General features: G+C 30.3%; 3 protein-coding genes across 8 annotated transcripts in view; 2 read left to right on the forward strand and 1 right to left on the reverse strand.

Annotated features, from left to right (window-relative positions):
• Positions 1–4,962, reverse strand: part of LOC119612714 (ribose-phosphate pyrophosphokinase 2) — a 47,022-nt gene extending 42,060 nt beyond the window's left edge. The window contains exons 1-2 of one of the 5 annotated variants that reach the window (XM_037968564.1): positions 4,673–4,941; positions 1,420–1,466 (exon numbers count right to left, since the gene is read on the reverse strand). In XM_037968564.1, the coding sequence (XP_037824492.1) occupies positions 1,420–1,450 (31 nt within the window). In that variant the 5' untranslated portion in view covers positions 1,451–1,466; positions 4,673–4,941. Of the gene's footprint in view, positions 1–1,419; positions 1,781–4,672 lie in introns of those variants that run through there. The other 4 variants (XM_037968562.1, XM_037968565.1, XM_037968563.1 and 1 more) reach the window with 4 other exon arrangements.
• Positions 4,963–12,303: 7,341 nt separating this feature from the next.
• Positions 12,304–12,624, forward strand: LOC119612713. Its single transcript, XM_037968560.1, has one exon. The coding sequence runs from the start codon at positions 12,304–12,306 to the stop codon at positions 12,622–12,624; it is 321 nt and encodes a 106-aa protein (XP_037824488.1).
• Positions 12,625–13,198: 574 nt separating this feature from the next.
• LOC119612719 (ubiquitin-conjugating enzyme E2-22 kDa) lies at positions 13,199–16,858 on the forward strand. 2 transcript variants are annotated; one of them, XM_037968571.1, is made up of 6 exons: positions 13,199–13,363; positions 13,568–13,870; positions 15,706–15,858; positions 15,920–16,002; positions 16,061–16,224; positions 16,287–16,858. In XM_037968571.1, the coding sequence occupies exons 2-6, from the start codon at positions 13,808–13,810 to the stop codon at positions 16,421–16,423; spliced, it is 600 nt and encodes a 199-aa protein (XP_037824499.1). In that variant the 5' UTR covers positions 13,199–13,363; positions 13,568–13,807; the 3' UTR covers positions 16,424–16,858. The 2 variants fall into 2 exon arrangements, with proteins under 2 accessions (XP_037824499.1, XP_037824497.1); XM_037968569.1 differs by having other exon boundaries at positions 13,203–13,363; positions 13,471–13,870.
• The last annotated feature ends 38 nt before the right edge of the window (positions 16,859–16,896 follow it).

Genomic DNA, 16,896 nt, shown 5'->3' on the forward strand with positions numbered 1-16,896 from the left:
TTATTTAGGACAAAAAGTAGGCGGACTATAATTAGGGGGCGTGGCACCTCCCATATAAATTAAAAACAAAAATACGTTTATCTTGGAAACTCTTACAGTTAGAATCTTCAAATTTTGCACGAAAAACTTTAACATCCATCTAAACATTTTGTGTAATAAATTGGCGGACTCCCATATTAATTAAAGACAAAAATTCGTTTATCTGGAAAACTAATGGAACTAAATTCTTCAAATTTCGCACGAAGAACTTAAATATTCATCTGAACATTTTGGAGGAAAAAAAGCGGACTTTCATCTGGGGGGTCTTGAAGCCCCCACATGAATCAAATAGAAAAATTCGTATATCTGAGAAACTATTACAGCTAGAATCTTCAAATTTTACATGGAGAACTTTGAAATTCGTGTGAACATTTAGAGCATAACGGGCGGACTTTCAATGGGTGGCTTGGCACAACATATATGAATTAATTACAAAATTTCGTGCATCTTGGAAACTCTTATATTATTCAAATTTTTTATAGATAGATAGAAATTGGCGATAGATAAAAACAGGCGAACTTGCAATAATTTGTTTGATATCTCTTATATGTAACATATTGTAAATCTGGAAAACTATTGTAGTTAGAATCTTCAAAATCGTTAAGTGGGCTTTTTATTTATACATATTGCTTTTAGGGTAGCAAAGCACACTGGGTATAGCTAGTCATTAATAAATAATTCAAAACAATTCGTATTATTTTCAAATAAATACTTTAAATCTTCCATTGGTAACACCTTTGAACTTAGTCTAGTATCAGTACACGTATTGAAGCATAACGAGACAAATATTTACAAAATTTTTATAAAACACGTCACTGGGGGTACTAGGTATGTATACATATAGCAACATTTGGAATGATTAAACCTATAATACAGAATGAGATAAGACCGCAGAAAAAACACTGATAACAACGATTTAATTTCAATAAACACTTGTCGAAAGGACAACAGTTCAAGATTAGCAACAATTTACACGAGGTTATCTCAAATAGCACCCCTTTCCCCTTTAGTTGAGAACGCCACTGAGCTCTGCTTTAAGAGAGCGAGTTTTAAAGAAATGCACTCAATCACAATGCTTTCACAGAAAGCACACTGTCAGACAAACACGTGTTTATTTATAAACGAGAAAATTGCATAGAATTTTCAAATCTCTTAAGCGCCAAAATGCAAATTGTGTATGAGTGAATGAATGCAACTCTCGTGGAGGAAGAACCTCATAATTTAATTTAAAACAAATATTTTCACAGGCAAAACACACAAAACTGTATATAGAGATACTTGGATGTATTTATTCTTTAACTACCAGCTGTACACAAATAATTAAACAAATTAACTTAGAAAAAAACACCAAAAAAAAAAATTACAAAATTTTCCACTAACCATTTTCATCAGTATCCATGCGTCCAGGCATTTCGTAAATTCCAAACCTGATTAAAAGTGAATGAATTTTTGTTTTGTTTTAAATTAATTTTTTTTTTTTTGATTATTATGAACTTAATTCAACAACACTTTTTGTACATTTATCTTAAGTATCGGTTGGTTTGGTAGTTTGTTGGATTGTGTTTAGAAATTGTGACCGTTCATGACCTCTGTCAAGAATTCAATAGCGAAAAATGTTTTTGAAATGAGACTTTTTCGTGTTTTCACTTTTATTTTTTACAAAATTTAATTTGTATTGAATTTTTTCAAAAACTACAAAAACTGTTTGTATTAGTTGTGCGCGGTTTACACTGCGAATACTGATACAAACAACATTTTTTTTATTATTTTTTTATAATTTTGTCTTTCTCCTCTAGCTGATTGTACTAACGAAAAGGGCGCAAGACTAGAGCGTAAAAACAATAATATTAATAATATTGTTATTGTTTTGTACAAGAAATTGTTGGCAAAAAAAGCAACAATTCAACAAAAGTACGTTCAACAATTTGACAAAATATGTTCTTATTTACATCATGAATAAAAAAGAGAATGGAATAATTGTAGAGTAACGTGTAAGAGATGAAAGCTTTTATAAGCTTTATTTGCTTTTATTTTCGCATCACTGTTAGTTTTCAGAGAACCGTGATTTATTTTGTCTCTGTTACAGAGATGGTAAATTTAGTGGTACATATGTATATTGGAAATGATTATCAACCATGACTGGCATGGTTCAAACATGACAGGTATACAAAATTCAATACTTTTTCTAGTACTTTTAGTAGATTAGTTCGTAATGTAATCTATAGACCATAAACTAGATCACAGAATAGTCAGTCGATTAACTAATAGACAAGTCCATGCAATAGTCAATGGACTAGTCTATAGAATAGTCAATCATCTAGTTAATAGACTAGTCCATAAGGTAGTCAATAGATGGATATGGGCATAGAGTAGTCAACAAACTTGCCAATGATCTAATCAATAATATTATCAATAGACTGAATTATATTCCTTAGAAAAGTTCATAAAGTAGTCAATGAATTAGACAATAGACTTTCCAATATCCTATTCCCGAACTAGTCCATATACTATTCAAAAGATTAGTTCATAGAATAGTCAGTAGACTAATAAGCCAATAGACCCATTTATAGGCCTGTCGACACCAGGCGAAAAATTATTTAGAAGGTTTTGATTTAAGGATATTTACATTACATTCCTGATTAGTAGAGACCTCTGGAAAAACTTGGGTCATTTAAAGTTTGAGGAGATTGCTTTGTTTTCTGACGAGGAGTTTTTTCTCTTCGACATCTGTTCATAGTCGGAAAACAGAAAAATTGCTTATATGTATGACCAAGATACAAAAGAGCCGCTTACATGGCGCTAAAGTCACCTATCTTGTTCGGCTGGTCGTTGTGAGTTATTTTAAATACCTGTCGAACAAGGGAGGAGAGAGCACAAAGAATGACAATTTCTGGTTAAGATGATCCGGGGTATTTTACTGCCTCACTCACAAGCCATTTGGAAAAAGGAGGATGATGATCCGACTTTGTAAAGTAAAGGTTGAAGAAATGTGGGTACTATTCACCTTTTGACACCAAAGGCACGAAGGATTCTATGAGAATAATTGCTGTCTTAAGGGTCCTGACAAGTAGAATATTAAGGGAGCTAGTTCAGGAAATAAACAGCCTGCCTCAACAAAAAGTAAGGCGATCGGAAAGATCTGTAACTATCCATGACAACTAGTTGAGAGTTAGCGCTCACTCAAAGGCGCTAATTTTTAAAGGCATTTCGACTTCTCAAACTTAGTCTAGAATCCACAATGACCTTTGTCATTGTGGATTCTCCCGTAAAACTGTTAGAAATTATACTGGCATTATTAGTCAAACGGAACGAGGAATATCGTTATGGATTTACGATATGGTCTTGATCGGATTTGAATGTCAAGTTTCGGTATACGAAAAACTGACAAATAACAAATTCTATAGAGAGAGAAATCTCAATATATGTATTTGTATGAAGTTTGTATGTGGATAAAGCAGGGTTTAGTCGATATCGATGCATATTAGAATTCTACAGTTGAAACAAAAAGTCGATTTTTTTCGACTATTTTCTTAGGTCGAAAACTTTTCGACATTTCCGATTTTTTGAATATTTTAAAGTCGACTTTATAATGCGCATTAAAGTTAATGTATAAAAAAAGAACAGGAAAAACTAACATCGAAATTTAATGAGTTAAAAATGCAAATAAATCCACTTTTCACTAGTTCACATTGGATGCAAGTACTTAATATGTTCACATAAGTTCTTTATTTAGTACTTATATATCAGATTACATGCAAGTCATTACTAGAATACTTCTAAATAATGCAGACGGTAATTAGTTATCATTAAAATGTACTTTGTTGAGTAAATACAAGTCATCACCAGGTTTTTTGCTGGGAACTAATGGGTACATATTTATAATGACTGCTAGACTGATTAGATTTAAATGTTAAAAAATTATCAAGGCCATTTTTAACAAATACGCATTTTATCAAAAATTCTAAAATTATGTTACATAGTTTTTTTAGCTAAATTAATTTATGCTTCTTTCTTCCGGCTTATCAGTTTAATAAACTTTAAAATACATTTTCAGAATACATTCTGTTAAAAAAAAATAAAAACCAAAAATAACCAGACGAGTTTTTTTTTTCGATTGAAAACAACAATGTGTTCTGTCTAATATAATTAAGAAAAAAATCACGTTTTTTTTACAAAGTTGACAACTTAAAAATAGATCGCAAAAAATTCAAATACACAATGGATCCATAGATATGTAGTTGCTGAAACTATACAAAACAAAATGTATACAAAAACAAACATTCTGGTTGTTTTCTTCCTGCAAATTACAGTTGAAAACAACAAAAATATTAAAATATTTGTGAATGTATTGGAAAATTTAAAAAAAAAAATTGTCCAAAATAATTTTGAAAACTTAGAAAACAATTGACGCAGTTTTTTTTTTCGAAACCACGTGTAGTAAACGCACGCAAAAACATACACACTCAAACAAATGAACGCCACACACTTATACAAACTCACACAAACACAATAAGTTTTCATATACAAATTGTTGTTGTTTATTGGCAAAAAACAAAATAAATATGTTAATAATAAACAAATAAATAATAACAAATAAAAATTAGTCATGTAATTGCAATTTAATTTCACTCACTTATTAACCCAGTAAAAAATGTTTTTTCTTCTTGACGCTCGAAAAAAATATGTTTTTCTTTCTCAAATTTGCATAAAATGTTTAGAAAATAAAAGACACTACACAACGACAACAACGCACTTGTTTATTGATTCGGTTTACTTTTTAGAGTGAAACCGTACTTTTTTTTCCAACACTAAACCTTCGGTGTCTGTGTTAAAGATTAACAAAAAAAAAGAGTTGAGTATTTAAGATTTCGTTGTTGTCCAAACAAACGCTGAATGCGTTATGGTTTCAGCTTCTCAGTAACTCCAGCCATAAGAACACTCACAGATACTCCACTACTACCAGCAAACACTTGAACAAAATTCATTGGGGATGTGCAAAATAGTAATAGGTATGTAGTCAAAATTGTACCAACTGGACAATGAAAAAGTACTATTTTTATACTCACCGTCAAAGAAGATGGTGGTGAATTGGTTTTGTCCTACTGTTTGCAGGAAAGACTTCTGCAGGGAGTTTATTCCACATCTGCGAGTATCAGGAACATGTTCCTTAATTTCTGAGGATACATACCATTTTAATATTGGTAGAACAATGAAACACACATCACATTTCGACGGAGTTATAGAGAATTTATAGAGTTAGGTACCCTACTTTCTCCGATAATCCCTCTCCTATGGGCGGTCAATTAGTTGTGAAAAATTGACCGCCCTCTCCTATGGGCGGTCAATTAGTTCCGAAAAATACTTTAAAGCACCGGCCCATACATGGGAGTTTTATTCTGTATTCGTTCTCATATTAGTGGAGTAAAGATTAAGTTGACCGGAAGAAGTAAAGTATGTTTACACCGATTTGGACATTAGAAATATGAATAAAGTAATTTAACTAATAATCCCTTGAAAAGTACTTTGATTAACACAACGAATACTAAATTACGCCCAAAAAAGTACCAGCAAATTGTACGACAATAAAAAAATGCAAATCAAAAAGAACTTTTTCAGACACTTTTCGAAAAGCAACCCAAACACACGGATATAAACAAATACAGAAATGTTGTATATTTCTTTATTTAATGGGTGTGTTGGTTGTATTTGTTGTACAAAATGAACTTTAACTAAAACGTAATGGAAAGAAAACGAAACTGAAAAAAATATTCATGAATTATATGAAATGTAGAAATTGAGATAACATACAACAAATACAATAACAAAAGCCGGTTATAAACAAAATACAAATACGAATGTAGCGAAATCAAAAGGGGCGTAGTTGAATGGGGTCTCTTTTGATTGCACGTGTTTTTCTTAGACCTGGGGAAATAGTTGGAAGCAAAGATATATTAAAATTCTATCATTCTCCTTGGGAATCTAAAATTCTTTAAAATCTATCTATCTATCTATCTATCTATCTATCTATCTATCTATCTATCTATCTATCTATCTATCTATCTATCTATCTATCTATCTATCTATCTATCTACCTATCTATCTATCTATCTATCTATCTATCTATCTATCTATCTATCTATCTATCTATCTATCTATCTATCTATCTATCTATCTATCTATCTATCTATCTATCTATCTATCTATCTATCTATCTATCTATATATCTATCTATCTATCTATATATCTATCTATCTATCTATCTATCTATCTATCTATCTATCTATCTATCTATCTATCTATCTATCTATCTATCTATCTATCTATCTATCTATCTATCTATCTATCTATCTATCTATCTATCTATCTATCTATCTATCTATCTATCTATCTATCTATCTATCTATCTATCTATCTATCTATCTATCTATCTATCTATCTATCTATCTATCTATCTATCTATCTATCTATCTATCTATCTATCTATCTATCTATCTATCTATCTATCTATCTATCTATCTATCTATCTATCTATCTATCTATCTATCTATCTATCTATCTATCTATCTATCTATCTATCTATCTATCTATCTATCTATCTATCTATCTATCTATCTATCTATCTATCTATCTATCTATCTATCTATCTATCTATCTATCTATCTATCTATCTATCTATCTATCTATCTATCTATCTATCTATCTATCTATCTATCTATCTATCTATCTATCTATCTATCTATCTATCTATCTATCTATCTATCTATCTATCTATCTATCTATCTATCTATCTATCTATCTATCTATCTATCTATCTATCTATCTATTAGACCTATAGATTTCAAAGATTCGAAATTAAATTTACCCCTTTTATTTAAAAATACTTTCCCGTTACTGCGTCGCAATTTCAAACAACCACGTGTTGGCGTCGTCTAATTCAAAAATATGAAATCGTATACGAATAAAACCACACACATACAATAGTAAATATTTAATTTTTGGATCCGCTTTATTATTTGTTTATAAACAGTAGTGAGAACAGCTATAGAATCTTTATCGCTGATTTGCTATCTATAATTTAAAAATCTATAGTTTTGTTCACAACTGTATCTTTGTCATGGTAAAAAAAAACGAGCCCCCCTTTAGTTAATCACAATGGTTATATGATATGTGAACCAAGAGCAAACAATAAATTGACAATTGAAAATAATATTAAGAATCCACAAGTACGAAAAAGAGAATTTTGTTTGAATTGCGTATGTACTGATATGTTCGAAAAATTATGCTTTATCACGCACTTACTATTTTTACTTTTTGAAAAAATATAGAACACATCGTACGTAATCATCGCATTCGTAGTATCTGTAGACATGTGTAGATTTTCTGTCTGCTCGATTGTTTCCAAGTCATTCTTTAATTTTGTTTTTATATGTCAACAATTTAATTTTTGTCTCAAAAGATATTTAAAGAAAGAGTAATAATATGGATGGATTGATAGGAAAAATACAATAAAAAAATATAATACACGACTGAAAAATAAACGAACTTTGAACTATAAAAATATACATAATAAGTAAACATATGTGTAGATATGCAAAAATATATACACAGACGATTTTTACTTAAATATGTACTTGTATTTATGTAATTACGGATTCTTGAAATTGTTTATTAAGAATTAATGGATTTTCTCACGATTTAAATGTTAATTTGCTAACATTAAAGCAAACAAAGATGTCTGGTAATACAATTAAGGCAGAATCTAATCAATGTATCGTTCTATTACTTCGTATATACATATATAGCTCCGATCAACGCAGTATTACTTGAGTTGATTATAACATGTCCGTCTATTCGACCGTACTCCCATATTCCCAAGGACTAATTCTATTGAAACTGGTTTGAAAAGGGTTCATTTCTTCACTATTTTGGTCAGTAAATATTATAAATATACATATGTATGTATGTTATAGGTATTGGAATAAAATTCGACTTTATGCCAAAAAACGAAATCTGTATTATGTATCAAAAAACATTTTAAATACATATATTCATAACTGATGTAGGGTATCGGGTCATGATTTTATGATTATATCTATAGAATATATTATTTGTCCCATTCTTTATTTGAGAGCTCTGATTCTTCAACAATCCTATTTAAAGTCAGCAAAATAGGTCCATAAATATTTCGAAACAACCCATGACAACAAGTCCAGAATCAGTTCATAATTTCATAATTTGATATTTCAATAATATCAATAAAAATCATATTACCATCTAAAACTTGGTTCACTACATAATTGACCATAGTTCCTATATAAAGTCCACTTTCGAAAATCAGTTAATAACTCATGAATTAAAAATTAATTAAAAATTAAATATCGGGATTAAATTGTTCTTAAATATGTTTTGTATTTATTAAAAATCATTCTGTGAAATTTTTTCTGGATCGGCCCATATAAATGTCGACGTCATAACAAAAAAGGTTATAGGTGAAGGGTATTTATGTAAGTAATTGAATAATCATTATTAACATAAACTGTGATATGCCCAAATTTCAAATTCTTTTGATGTTGACTACAGATAAACCAGTTCATTGTAGACTTCAAACAAAATAATGATTTAAATTAAATTCTAATCAAAATATTCTTAAAAAATACTTGAATTTCTGTTATACATATCTCTAGTGCATATACAGTTATAGAAAAGTAATAGCAATTATTTAAAGTTAAAAACAATTAAAAAATGAATTTAGTATTTTAAGTGCAACGAACGGTAGGAGTTCACAGAAATTTTTGCAATTGCCACCATTTCATAAATAAGGACTTCTAGAAAAACACTGAAAAGAAAAATTGTAAGCTACATTTTGTCCTTTAAAGTTTTAATGAATAATCGTCTATGTTCATGAAACTTTAGCAAATTATATACTGATCCACTAGAAGTTTCATTTGATATATGTTGTTACATTATACTTAAGACGAAGGAAATTGAGAATATTTGAAATTTGTCCTTTTTTCCACTTATGTAGGTCCCATATAACCGGAACTCCGAATAATACTTATTGATCGTATTTTTTTTAAATATTCATACATTATAGAGTCTCGAGAAACTGCATTTATAAGAATTTTATATAGAAATACCTCTCCATCGATCCGAGAAAAATAAAAAATATTTTTTTAAGGGATCTCAGTTCTCCTTTATCAGTGGGTTTGAGAGGAATATTATTTACGCTAAAATTGTCGTAAGTTTTAATTTATATTTAAAAAATTGTTTGCCTCTTATAATGCACTAAATGTCGTTTTGCGGACCAAAAATACTCTAACAATTAAAATTTTATTATTTTTATTGCGATAAGGTCAAAATTACGTAACTTTTGAGGCATATTTCGAAAAGATTTCAGAACGTTTATTTAATACATTGTTTAGGAGTTTCAATCACAACACAAGTTGAGGCGGCAACGACTATCACGCTTTTCAAACATATTCGTGCCACGCTTACAAAAGTAGAAAATATATCTACTTCAAAGGTGGAAGTACACAACGCGCGCTTTACGCGGCAACGCGTTTTAGGCTTCTGTCACAAAAGTTGAAATAGTGTATGTTTATTTAACAAGTTACACACTGTATTTTGTAACACGTCTGTCGCGTGGTGTATAACTTGCAGTTTATAAAGCGCGAAAAGTTTGAAAAGCGTAAAACGCGTTGCCGCCTCAACGCGTGTTGTGTACTACCATTTTAAGAAAGATCGAAATGACGCGTGGCGCGTGTAACTTGCAGCTTGTAAAGCGCGAAAAGTTTGAAAAGCGTGAAACGCGTTGCCGCCTCAACTCGTGTTGTGTACTTCCACCTTAAGCATTCCACGCGTCAAAGCATCCTACGCTTTTGCGCTTGTAACTTCTAGCACACAACAACATTGATTTTACTTTTTTGACAGCCGCGTAGAATGCGAAGAAACGTAGAACGCGTGGTGTGGACCTCCAGCTTAAAGATTTTGCTGGGATCCATGTACATTTTACATATAAAATAATAAACCCTTATTATTCGTATAAGATACCTTTTTGATTCATTTCTTCTCATCCAATGGTACAATTTTTGAAATTGAAAGAATTAGTAACTGAGAATCTGAAAGGATGAACTACTTTTAACTAGTCGACTGAAACGAAAAGTCGACTTTTCGACTTTTTTCATTTAGTTAAAAGTCGACTTTTCGACCTTTCGACTTTTTCCGTTTTATGAAAAGTCGATTTTTCGACTTTTCGACCTTTTTCATTTATTTAAAAGTCGACTTTTAGACTTTTCGACTTTTAGTATTTTATAAATGGTCGACTTTCGACTTTTTCCGACTTTTCGACTTTTTCCGACTTTTTTCGACTTTTTGATTTTTTACGACTTTTTGACTATTTTCGATTTATTTCTACTTTTTTTCGACTATTTTCGACTTTTTTTTACTTTTTTCGAGTTTTCCGACTATTTTAGAGTTTTTGACCTCTTTTCCACTTTTTTAAAATTTTCGACTCTTTTCGACCTTTTCCGACTTTTCGACTTTTTCCGACTTTTCGACTTTTTTCGACTTTTCGACTTTTTCGACTTTCTTCGACTTTTTTCGACTTATCGACTTTTTTTGACTTTTCAACTTTTTTCGACTTTTCGACTTTTTTCGACTTTCCGATTTTTTGACTTTTCGACTTTTTTCGACTTTTATTTACAAAGTCGACTTTTCGACTTTTTTCATAGATGATAGTCGAGTTATCGACTATCGGAACAAAATAGTCGACTTCGACTATCGGAACAAAATAGTCGACTTCGACTTTTTTCGACAAAAAGTCGATTATTCGAAAGTCGATTTATAGAACCCTATTTTTAACTACCATTAAGGTAGCGTATTCTTCGCCAAAGAAGCCGTTATTAAATAAATTGTTTCTAATTCATTGACATATTTTTTTAAAATTATTAAGTATATTTTTAAAAAATTAAAAAAAACATCTGTTTTTATTTTATTTCACTTTCTAATTAAATGTAATACATTTTATTTACAGTTAGCCTAAATCAAAGTTAATTTAAAACAGGTTAGGCGCTACATATGTATGTATGTATGAATATGCGGCTATACCGAATCTTAAATTCCCTTCACCTATAAGCTGCTTTATTCATTAACATGTCGAATATTTAGAGAAATTAACATTTTGCTAATTTTGAAAGCTTTAATTCTAATAAATAAATAATGAACCGAATGGTAGACGATTTCTATTGATTATAATTTAAAATATATAAACATAATTTTATAGTATTATCGAGTATGTAATTTTATATGGGAGCTATATTAAATGCCGATTTTAATAATTTTGAGCCATGTTAATCAATGGATGAAATAAAAGACTTGGGTTGTTTTATAATTATGCTAAAATCACCGTTTTGCGGATTTTGCGGATTTTAAGTAGGGAACTTCTTCTGATTTCAACAAACATATGAACAGACAGACGAATACACAGACATGGCTAAATTGACTCTCACGAATGTGAAGAGTATAAGACTTAATAGAGTTCATTGAATTATCTCTATTTAAATAATATTTGAAACAGTATAATTGAATCAAATTAATTATTCTTATGATTATTATTATCAAATGTTTATATGCAAAATATGTACATATGTATGTATTATTTGAAATCTATAATTGAAGCAAATTACTAGTAATGCAATTTATGAATAGAAAATTAATTCTTTAACGTTCCAAACCAAATGAAGAAGATACTACGTAGAGAAACTAGATTTTTAAGAAGTTCAAAAAAAATGAATGCAAATTTTAATAAACATTTTTTTTAAATCATTATTTGTTTAATAATAATAATATACAGTTACTATAAAAACGATTTAGTATTATTTCTGGAGTAAACATTAAAAGACACACATATCAGCCGATTATATAGAATATTTATAAAAATTAGAAACAATATAACATAAATTGTGACAATGAAAGTTTTATATCAAATATTAGGCATCCTGGCGGTAACAATAGCTGTCGCCGTTTCTTTTTCAGTTTCGATGTAAAATCTTTAGTTTTATATGCCAATATATTAGCACCAAAATTACGTTTTGATTTCGATTATAAACTTAATGGACGTATTTTAAATATACCTATAAGAAGCAGTGGCAAGGCTTTTATGGAAGTTGGTGGGTAGTAGACGGAAAAATTAGAAAAAATGTGGAAAATATTACTAAATTAGTAACAATACTCTTAATTTTTTTCTATTTCATAGAAAATTTCATTATGATTCTTAAAATAAAAGTCAAACTACGTGATGATTACGATTACACTTTCACCGATATAGAAAAATTACACCTGGAGATTGCAGATGTTGGTGGTCTTCGTGTACGTTTCGATAATCTTTTCAATGGCCAGAAATCTTTAGAGGACAGTATAAATGCTGTATTCAATGAGAATTGGCGTGAATTTTATCAAATCGAACGTCCTGCTTTAACAAAATCCGTTCAAGAGATCATGAGAGATCGTCTGTCAAAAGTGTTTAGCTATGTGCCAGGCAATTATTTTATTGCTGATTTACCAAGTGCAGCTCAGTATAGAGGTTAAAGTTAGTTTTAAGGTTAAATAAATTATTTTAAAAAATATATATTAAAAGTTCTAAAAGATATTAATTACGAGTTGACAACCTAATAATACCGTTATGTAACAATGTTTTCTCTTCCACTTTTTTATTGCATAGCTTTTTACATTATGTGTAAATATACAATTGGTTGTTCACAGACAGTTATTGGAAGTTTGTCATTGAGTTCATAGTTTTAAAAATTTAATTTTGGAAGCAACATATCCACTTTCTGGTATCGATGTCGGTTTGGCGACACATTTTTAGTTAAGTTTGTAATCGAATAATTTCGAAAATTTATATCCACATAAAGACATTGATAAATGTTTTCTATTCGAAATATTAGGCTTAACATTTGTGCATGATTACGATATTTTTTGACTAAAATGATTTTACACAATATTAAAAAGCCCATAAAACAAGTACGTAATTAAAAATTTAAAACAACATTTTTCTAGTTTTTATAAAGGATTATGAATACCGTTAAGAAAATCGCGTTTTTAAAAATTTAGCCGGTTTAAAGTCGATTTTAAGGCGCCGTCAAAATTTGTATTGCCAGCCGTCGTCACCGTTAGATTTAGTCGGCGCAGGTCTCTGGCGAGCGAGCAACAATGAAAATTTAGTTTTTGCTTGAAGAGATGAAGAAAAAATTCTAACAAACGAGATTTTGAAATAACTAAATAACCACTTAAACAACTACTAAAAACTAATAAGGAAAACAACTCGGTATATTTATTAAATAAAGTTTATATGAATTAAAATAAAATTATAGAATTCTAACTAAAAAACAATTTTTTGTTTGTTCTTTTTTGGCAAATTGATTGTGCTAAAAGTTTGTGTGTGCGTGGTGTGCTTTTGCAAAAAAATTGCCCCTGACTGTGTGAGTGAGTTTTTACAATTGTTCTTTCTTTCATTCGTTCGTCCGTTTAGCATAAAATATAAAAAAGAAAAACAATAAGAAGAACGCAACTAAAGAAGATTTGAAACAAAAACAAAATTTTTAAATAAATTTCTGTTCTGTGAGCTGCTCATCATCATTGAAGACCGTCAGCAACTGTTGGGGTCAAAGTTACGCTAAGTAAATAAGCAAAAGACAAACAACCATCATCTATCAAGTCCAACCAAGGAAGTTTTTAACCACAAAAGAAAATAAAATAAATTGCGACCATCATGGCTAATATGGCAGTATCTCGTATTAAGCGCGAATTTAAGGAAGTTATGCGCAGTGAGGAGGTAAGTTTAGTGCCAATTCGTTTAATTTCTTTCAAAACTATATAATATTCATCTTTTTTAGTTTAGCTAACTGGCTGATTTGGCTTGATATTGGCCCCTAACCTAGTTTTTTCCTTTTTACTTTATTTCGTTGCTTTTTATTTTTTTCTTTTATAACATTTGTTGTGAATTTTTTGTTTATTGTTGTTGTTGCTTCATTACGGTGTGATTTTGTTATTTTTTTGTCAAAGTGGAAATGTGGTTGCCCTTGATTATTATATTAATTTGTTGGCTAAATTGTCAACAATTTGTTTTTCTTCTTAAGTTGTAAGTTTGTTATAGTTTTCGATGATTTTAGCCAATGAATCATTGGAGTACTAAATAGTATATATCCTTTTTATTTATGTTGAAAATTTCACAATTATATCGATTGTTTCTAAATGTTTGTGGATTTTTACATTATCTCTATATCTATTTAAATTCTTAATTAAATTACATAGTTTATATTTACCAGATATCAGAAGTAAAATTCTAATATTTAACTTTGCCCGTTCATTTATCTAGCGAGGAACTACATACATATATTCTATAAACATTTAGGCTATAGTCCATACTATTACATACTACACAACAGACAACTTTGACCACCAATGGAGTTTGTAAAGTGTCACCAGAAGCATTCAAGTGTTTTCGTTTTTTTTAAACGGTGTAAGACATATGTACTTCACCCCATCTGATCTCCTTACTATACGCACTACTTACATATGTTCTTATTTATGTATGGTTCGGAGCTTCGAAGTCTATTTTAGGGATACTAGACCGCGTAGAGGAGAGGGAACTTGTCGCCGATATTTGCAGATTTCCTTTCTTCAAGAATACATCCACTTCTGGTCGATTTTACAATGGACCGCACATCATATTGCATAAAATATTCCTTCTACAGGCGTGCCTTCCGCGTGTGCCACAGATTTCCTGTGGACGTTTATTTTTGGAGGTAAAAATATTTAAAGCAAATGTCCAAATGTCTCCATGAGGAATGGTAGGGTGGATGGTGATTTTAACATTAAGAGATTTGGAATAAATTAATTAACGAACGGCAAACTGTCTGAGGTATTATCACCTATCGGGAGATGCATAAATGTATATATAAGGTTAGCAAAGTCGTGAACAGAAATCTATCGGATGTTTTCACGACATCTAGATTAACCGATGAATGCAGGGTATCTCTGAATGAGATAGCGAAACATTCTATGATAACGCATATATGGATCTAGCCAGCAATGGTGCGATGAGGGGGAAGAATGAAATCGAAGCCTATCCTGGTATTTCCCTTACAAACTGTAAGGCTTTTGTTCAAATTGAACCATATAAAATGGCTCTTATCAGATGATTAAGCGAAAACACCTTTCTTACATCGATGTCAATCTGGCCTCTATATGACGTCCCTAGATCAAACTTACTGTTAAGTGTGCTACTGGCAGAACATACATCTTACATCATAATGAGGTGGAAGGGATGACTATATCTCATCTCCCCTTATATTGTTTCTGCTGATCTCTCATGTTTGGTGGAGCTATTTGGGATAAATCATCTTATATTTCCTAAATCGGTTTTACACTACAAGTAGTGAGTAATACTATAAAGGACTATTACAACCATTAGGGCATCATAAGGGGACCAAAATGAGGTGGACCCAAAAACCTAAGCAACCAGTTAACACAAATTCGTAGACTCCTCCTAAAATATGTCTTGTTCATACCCTCACTGACCTGAAAATTTTACAATGTCCAAATATTCAACGAATATTAAATCAATATTCAAGTAAATAATAATAACAATTTATCTTTTATTTTCAGATTGTTCAATGCTCCATTAAAATTGAATTAATCAATGACAGTTGGACTGAATTACGTGGTGAAATAGCTGGTCCACCAGATACACCATATGAAGGTGGAAAATTTGTACTAGAAATTAAAGTACCCGAAACGTATCCATTCAATCCACCCAAGGTAAAGTAAATGTAAATGATTTAAATAGTTTTAATATGTTTTACATATAATTTACACACAGGTGCGTTTTATAACAAAAATTTGGCATCCCAATATATCTTCGGTAACTGGTGCCATATGTTTGGATATATTAAAAGATAACTGGTAAGTTAAGACATTTAATTAAGAACATTAATTCAAAATGATTAATTTCTTCTTAAAGGGCCGCTGCTATGACATTACGTACAGTCTTATTGTCGTTGCAAGCCTTATTAGCTGCAGCTGAACCCGATGATCCACAAGATGCTGTCGTAGCTTACCAATATAAAGATAAATATCAATTATTTGTAACAACAGCCCGGCATTGGACCAATGTTTATGCGGGTGGTAAGTTTTACTTTAGTTAATTGTTTCTTCAAACAATTTCTGTTTTAATTTATTATCAATAGGTCCCCATAAATATCCAGACTGTGATGCCAAAATACAACGTTTGAAGGATATGGGCATAGATGAGCATGATGCACGTGCTGTTCTATCGAAAGAAAACTGGGATTTGGAAAAAGCCACTGAAAGTCTATTTAGTTAGCTTCGTTTTCCAACACCCCATATTTGTAGCAATTCGTGGGGATTATTTAAGTTTTAATAAAACACAAATAAAGGGTTTGCTGCGCTTTAAAGTTTAATAAACACAACAAGAAACATCAAAACGAAAACAATCTGCACTTGAGCGCCTCATAATTTTCTAACAACTTTCCTTTTTCGTATTTTGTTTTTAATATTTATTTTTTATAATTTTTTTATTGTGTGTGCCCAACCTTTTAAATCCTCCAATTTCCTCTTCTCAGTTTTAATTTGTGTTGAGATTTTGTACTTTTAAACAAAAATTGTTTTAAATTTATTTTCGGTAAACTATTGTTAAAGTCTTGGAATTATAAAGACAGTTGAACTGTTTTTGGCTTATATAAGGCTTCAAGAAACATATTTTGTATTTAATTTAATAAAACTTAACTTAAAAACCTTTTCTCTTTTTAAGCATTTAATCAGTTCTTTAGTTTCTTT

Source organism: Lucilia sericata, unplaced genomic scaffold, assembly GCF_015586225.1.
Source record: "Lucilia sericata isolate MDLA Ls3-8-SP2 unplaced genomic scaffold, ASM1558622v1 Contig001813F_arrow, whole genome shotgun sequence".
Taxonomy (NCBI): Eukaryota; Metazoa; Arthropoda; class Insecta; order Diptera; family Calliphoridae; genus Lucilia; species Lucilia sericata.

Bases quoted from the DNA above. Each gene is read 5' to 3' on its own strand.
- LOC119612713 (XM_037968560.1), top strand. From the start codon at position 12,304: ATGATTCTTAAAATAAAAGTCAAACTACGTGATGATTACGATTACACT.
- LOC119612719 (XM_037968571.1), top strand. From the start codon at position 13,808: ATGGCTAATATGGCAGTATCTCGTATTAAGCGCGAATTTAAGGAAGTT. The intron at 13,871-15,705 runs GTAAGTTTAGTG...TTTTATTTTCAG, and splicing joins AAGTTATGCGCAGTGAGGAG to ATTGTTCAATGCTCCATTAA. The intron at 15,859-15,919 runs GTAAAGTAAATG...ATTTACACACAG, and splicing joins ATCCATTCAATCCACCCAAG to GTGCGTTTTATAACAAAAAT.